The following is a 6,984-nucleotide window of genomic DNA, read 5'->3' as shown; positions in this document are numbered from 1 at the left end:
CGATTTACTGTTAGCTGCTAACCGACGCCACATCGCGTTACTAGTTTTACTTGATCTCAGTGCAGGATCAGCTTTCACTGCTATGCGGATGATACTCAATTATGTATTTCAACAAAACCTGATGAGACATCTGAACTTTCTAAGCTAAATGAGTTCATTAAAGATGTAAAAATACTCTCCATAGACTCCTTACATCTAAACCGATGAGGAATCTATGATTAAATTTCATATTTAAAGGTAATGAACCAAACAAACAAAAAAAAAAACGCCTGTGCTAATATTTTTACAGTGGAATTGCTCACAAAGAAGGGACACTGGAGTTGTGCAATGGTTGATTTTTATAGAGGGATCAATACCAATACTTTGTACACTGGTATCATGAAGTTTTGAGGCTAGAAACTTCGGGCTCCTCATCAGCTCATTTGCATTTAAAGCAACAAACACATAACCAGCACATTCTGCGTTATACCCAATTTCATCAAGCAATACAAAAATATGTTGGGTATTTTGAGCTGAAACCAAGTCTTAGATTTATCTTATAAAAAGGGGTATAATAGCCCCCTTTAATTTCAGTATAATGAAGAAGTTAACAGTATAATAAAACACACTCTGTCAGTTTAAATCTAGGTTAAAGACAAATCTCCCTGCACTAGCATACGCGTAAAAGACAAATACAACCTTTAACCTCTTAACTATCACCCCACATACAGAATTTGCAGGTGAAAATTATAGGTGATATGTGCATAATATTATACACGATTTAAAAAAAAGTTTTTTAGGAGGACGACAGTTAAGGGGTAAAATCCAAATCTTCAAAGGAATGTTAGGCTGTAATAATCATGGCTAACAGACCTGGGAACACAGAATCTTGGATCTGGCCTGTATCTAGGGCAGAAGGTTGTTGTGCACTAAAGAAAAACTCAACACAGCTCTGCAAGTCCAGAGATGACATCAGTTTGTCAAGAATGCAAGACTGAATCCTGCAAAGACCTCAGTGACAGAAATGTCTCTGTATAGATCCCTTTCGGCTAGTATTAACACTCAGTCGAGAGTTATTTAGACCATCGTTCTCAAGGACACTGACATGTTTTAAACTGCAGCTCTCCCTCTTTTTACATTTACATTTACTCAATTAGCACTTTGATCCAAAGTGACTTACAAGTGACGATAAAAGAAGCACTTCAAATCATCAGAGAGCATAGCAATAAATAAATGCTATGATGAAACAGATTTTTACAACAGTTTTAATCTAGCTACACTAGTATTCAACCAATACACTGCTGCCTGCCTGATATACTGATAATGAACCTCTTACTCAAATATTGTTATGGTTTTTTATCATTTTTTTCTGGTTACCAATGTTAAGTGTCATTGACACAATCTGCTTTGTAAAATCACTATAGTAATAAAGATGACGACTTAAAACACAGTGGACAGCCTATACAATGATAAGTGGGGAGTTGAGAGAAGCAGATTCCTAAACTGAGTAAAAAGCTTTGTTATTTTTAGGTGTGAACTTATTAATCACCACCATGTTAAACTTTTCTTTCAGCACAGCCTCAATCTCATCATCTGGGATTTTCTTCATTTCCACTGAATCTGAGTCCTCTTTGAAAGTGACTTCACTGTATGTCCAACCAATCAGAGCTCTAAATCCTGTGGCCGTCTGAAGGGAGCAAATGGTCTTGAGCATGAATAGAGAGTTGGGATTAGTCTGCAACATAACCGACATCTTCAGGAAATACTCTACAACACGTGGTGTTAATGTGAAGCAATATATTGTTTTGATGAGCCGTTTGTCAACAAGGCCAGAATCAGCAAAGCCATTATCTATGATCAATTGTTTCCTTCCGGTCTTCTCCAGAATCCACTTCTCACTGTTGTTTTTGAGGCGAAACACCCCTGGAGGCTGTGGCTGGTCTTTACCTGAGATCAACTCTAAGGGATACCAGATCTGACACGACACTCCAAAACTCACGTCAGCGATGTACTGCTTTCCATCGATCTCCACCAGATTGATAAGATGAGAGTCACTAGGAAGAAAGTCCATTTCCAGAGAGTTGAACACCCTGCCGCTCAGTATGGTAGATTTGTATCCCATCTCCTTCAGGGCCCATGAGAACAAGAGGTTGTTTTCACAACACCAACCTCCTCGATTGCTCTTGACTATTTTGTCATAGATAACATGCAGGTCCATTGAGTTCTTCTCCCCATTGTGAACACTGAGGTTTTCAAATGGGACGCTCATAACATGCAGCTTGTGGATGGTGAACAAACTGTCCAAGTCAGGTTTGCTGAACTGGCTTGTAAACCCAATCCTGTTCAAGTACTCTCTCAGATCCATTATAAACCTATGAAAAACAAGCAGAAAACAAATGTCAAATTTTTTTGTAACTGAATAAAGAAATGGAGAATTTTAGGACTACAATTTAATTAAGTTTATTACCATGCCTTTTTTGCACTGTATAAAAATAATAATTTCAGGACTAGAGTTTGATCAAGTATATTACTTAATTTCAATAATTTCAGTAATGTCACTGAAAGATATTAAAAAATAATTCAAGGTACAGCGAAGACTGCACCTTTAACAAGAATGTCTACAGCTACCTTCCATATGAAAAAATACCTCTTTGCCTTTTTTATTTATTTGTTAATCTTTTAAATTTTATACCACACAACAAGGTAGAACTGTGAAGCCCCAGAGAGTGGATTTTTTTTATAATAACGTGATAAAATAGGTGGGTGAAGTGATAAGTGCTCGGGTGCATTGGGTGTCCTCCTTTTCTTTCCTCTCCAGGTCATGTTCAGTCCCAAGCAGTCATGGCATATCATCTGAGGAAAACCGAGAAATGCTCCCAGATCTGAGAGAAGCCATTTGTGTTGTTGTTGGCAGTACTGGCACTGTGGCGCACATCAAAGCAGAAGTCCTGGAGCGCAAGGCACCACCTTGTAACTTGGGCAGTTGTTATCCTTAACCTTGGGCCATCCATTTAGTGGGGCATGATCAGTGTAGGTCCAGGACTGCCCACTTGATGGCGAGAGCTTAATTTTCCATCTCAGCATATTTTTTTCTCGGCCTGGGTCAGCTTTTAGCTGATGTAAATGGCCAGGTGCTCCTCTTCTCCCTGTATATGGGAGAGCACGGCCCCCAATCCTGTGTCGGAAGCATCTGTCTGTAGCAGGAGAGTGCAATTGAGGTCCGGGGCACGGAGAACTGGCTCTGGGGTGATAGCATCAATGCCTTCGTCTTGCAGGAACTGCTGACACACTTCAGCCACATGAGGTCTGGCGTTGTCTTGAATTAGGAGTCTTGCATGTGCATATGTCTTGCATGTTTGAACCATTGGGTGCACATGGTCCTCCAGAATGGTTCAGTAGTCCTTGGCAGCACAAATATTGGACCTAGGGAATGTTATGCAACCCGAATCATCACTGGTTGACCCTCATGGTTCACTCTGGGAAGGTAACAGTCTGGTTGGTATGCTTCTTTGGGGCTTTTCCACACTGTAACTCTCTCGGATGTGGGAAAGACAGTGAAGGTGGACTCATGAGAGACCAATACAAGTTTCACATTGTCCACAGTCCAAGATTTTCACTGCTGGTATCATTGAAACCGATGTTTGGCATTGGCATGAGTGACAAAATGTTTGGCTTTAGCAACAAGGCTATGTATATTGACCCTGTGGAGCTCCTGGCAAACATCTTTGGTAGAACCTGAGGTAAGTTGAGGTGCACATTTAGTTCTGCAGTGAGTTGGGCAGCTGTGGTTTTATGTTTGTAGGATACACTCTAGGTTAGCAGCTGGATATCCCTTTTAAACAGCTTCCTCTTGCAGCAGCCAGAGTTACTCCTGTTGGATGTGGTTTGTCCTTCTTGGTGGTATGCTGACATTACCATGGATATCGTGGCTCTTGATACATCACAAAGACTTGCTGTCTTGGTCACAGATGCGCCAACAATTTGTTTTGTCACCCATAATGTTGTGTGCATTGCAATGTTTTAAGCAAAACTGTGCTATCAATGTGATTAAAGGTTCAAGACACCCTTGAGTACTTTTTTTCATAGCGGAGTTTTCTTATCCTATGAGAAGAGCCTGCTTCTTAATTATTCATGACAGCATGTGCTTTCCGAAGGCCAGGCAGACCTGCCAAGCTGTGAGACCCAAAGACTGGGTGAGATTGTGTTTGCGCACGGCACGGGTCGTATGTCTTTCTTTCCATGATCCATGGGTTTGTTGCATGTTTTTCCCTGCGATTCTGTCAGGGCCAATGCCAATGCCACTCCATGCCCATCTCGGAACATTTTTTTTTAATTCTAAGGTAGACTTGAACTGAAAGAGGGGGGTTTAATAGCCTTTTAAACCTTTGTCGTGGCAATTTCAAATAAAGAGACTCTTACTGATCAAGAGACAAAGTCCCACAAGATTTACTTGCAAAAAGATTTTATCCTTTGCAAAGAACCGGTCCGACAGTCATACAGGAACAGCGGTTGCTGCAGAGTGCAACACAGGCTAACCAGACACCAGGTTTTATCTTCTTTCCCCTGCTTCAGGGCCCACTTTGTCACAGATGACACCTAGTTCTTTTTAGAGCATTCGATTTTAGACCCATGATTTACACTTATTGAATGTGTATGTTTAAAAGCGGATGACCAGCTTCTGAATGACCTTTCTTGTCATATTCGTTTTTGTATTATCTTTTGTTAGGAAGACATGTTTCTTAATATATGGTGTTTGAAAGAGAAGTTCTATATAAATCAATGTTTTAGTAATGGTAAAAATGTTTTTTCACCACTTCTTCAACCTCTGCTTATACTGGTGGAATATGTGATCAATGAAGACTGGCCACCTGGCTTGTCAAATTTAGCCTTGAAACCTCCAACACTAAATTGGCCAGTGTTTCAGTTTTATTGTCCGACCCCTTTATATTTTCAAAAATATACGTTGCTAACAAAAGACATGTTTAGCAAGTTAATAAAATATTTTTGGTGAATAAATGTATAGAAAATCTAAATATAGCTATTTTTGGTAAATAACAAAATTTGGTAAATGTATAAAAAATAATTATTACATTTTGTAATGTAAAATGCAATGTAGTAATTACATTTTAAGATAACTTGCAAAATTCACAATCCTTGTAAAACTCACCTGTGTCTAGTTGTAACCCTTGTGCATTTGTGGAAAGTACAACCGTGACAACTAATGAAACCCAATGAAAATGAATGAATAAAACCATATCAAAATATAAATAACCAAATAAACTACCAAAACCAAAATATTTAATCCTCTGACAAATGGGACATCCCACTCCACAATATCTACCTACTGTACTAAGAGTAGTTTAGTGGTGTTTAGAAAGTCTGTTTGAAGTATATCATAACGGTGCTGCGCACATTAGCCTAGTTCCCCGCATTCGTCAGAGGTTGACGCCCAAATTGACACAGGTAATAGCGATTTAACACTTTTAATATTGGAAGTGCTCGGCTATGCAGAGACCATTAATAATCAGAAATCTAGTGTACATAGTTTTACGTTAGGAAATGCAGTATTGAATTTACAAACAGTCGGCAAGTACCAAAGAACAGATGTAACACATTGATCAAATGTAGTTTTCAGTCACGCTCATGTAAAAGTCATATTCAACTCGTTTAGTTTTGCCTTCATTCATTTTTGATTTCAACGCATGATTTATTTACAACACATTTTTAAACATAATAGTTTAACTAACTCATTTCTAATATCTACTTTTTTATCTTCCCCATAGTGACAGTGAGCGCATAACATTACTAGTTATTTTGCAAGACAGTTGTATTCAGACAAAGTCCCTTTAAGTATTTTAGTCTTTTATTTATTATATAAGACTTAATCAGTTAACTACGAAAGTTGAAATAATTAGTCAAATTATTTTGTAACTGATTTGTTGTGTATCTCAAAATATATACAGTAAATATTTCTTAAGAAGGCAATACTGACCTTAATTTTTTTTATTAGTAAAAACTACTTTTATTCAAGAAATAAACAATAAGAAATACGACTTATTATGACTCCAGAATAATTATTTTTTAAGGAAACAATTTTCAGAAACTTTATTTTAAATGAATGGGAGGGCAAAATAAATTGACTTCAACTGTAGGCCTATCTGGTAAAGTTTACAGGTGCAACAATGTGCCTTGATGTACTTGAATGTTAGAAATGTGTTCTCCTACACCAGTACAAAGTTACTTATCAAATAAATTAACAAGGAAGATTATTTTGAGTTTAAGTTATTTAATGATCTTGTTCATGAAGACTGCAGAGGGATGCATAAAAATGACTTCGAATAATTTTGTATTTTGTGATATATGTTAAAATGTCAAATAAAAGATTTTTCTAGAGTTATCCACCATAATTTTGTGGCTCAAAAGTATCGGTTCAGGCACCGCTTTGGCACCGATAACCCCAAACGATACCCAACCCTACATGTAGCTAATTTAACAGTTATGCAATGGACTGCAGTCAGCCAAACAGCATTTTTTTGAAGAAGTAACATACCTCTTTAAGAAACTGTATCAGACAGGCTTCCACAGCACGCTGATTTAGAACAAACTCGTGTAAGTTTTAGTCAAAATAACAAAGTAAATGTATTTCACAAAACTTTTGGGAAATCATTTAGGTCTACTTGAGCAGCGAAGAATATGCATACAGTCTACTCTGACTTCAAATTCCAGAAGGAATTTTATACAGGATGTGAAGGCACAGGATGTTACGCACATTGGCTTTTTGACAGCGTTCCAGTCGGAGATGGGAATTGGAGGTCAGTCACGCGTCAAAGATGCACATTCACCACGCGAGGAGTCAATTTGTAATTTTTAGCGAAATTGTGATAGTAATGGATAAAACAAAACCACAACAATAAAAAACAACAACAGAAAATTACATATATATATATATATATATATATATATATATATATATATATATATATATATATATATATATATATATAT

At 37.5% G+C, this 6,984-nt stretch overlaps 1 protein-coding gene across 1 annotated transcript; it reads right to left on the bottom strand.

Annotated features, from left to right (window-relative positions):
• Positions 1-257: 257 nt before the first annotated feature.
• On the bottom strand, positions 258-6,693 carry LOC130232894 (arylamine N-acetyltransferase, pineal gland isozyme NAT-10-like). The gene is made up of 2 exons (XM_056462871.1): positions 6,530-6,693; positions 258-2,351 (listed from the first exon to the last, which is right to left on the bottom strand). Exon 2 carries the CDS (start codon positions 2,342-2,344, stop codon positions 1,478-1,480), a length of 867 nt encoding a protein of 288 aa, XP_056318846.1. The 5' UTR covers positions 2,345-2,351; positions 6,530-6,693; the 3' UTR covers positions 258-1,477.
• Positions 6,694-6,984: the final 291 nt, after the last annotated feature.

Source organism: Danio aesculapii, chromosome 7 (assembly GCF_903798145.1).
Source record: "Danio aesculapii chromosome 7, fDanAes4.1, whole genome shotgun sequence".
Classification (NCBI taxonomy): domain Eukaryota; kingdom Metazoa; phylum Chordata; class Actinopteri; order Cypriniformes; family Danionidae; genus Danio; species Danio aesculapii.
Note: the sequence above shows the minus strand (reverse complement) of the source record. Positions and strands in the feature narration are given on the sequence as shown.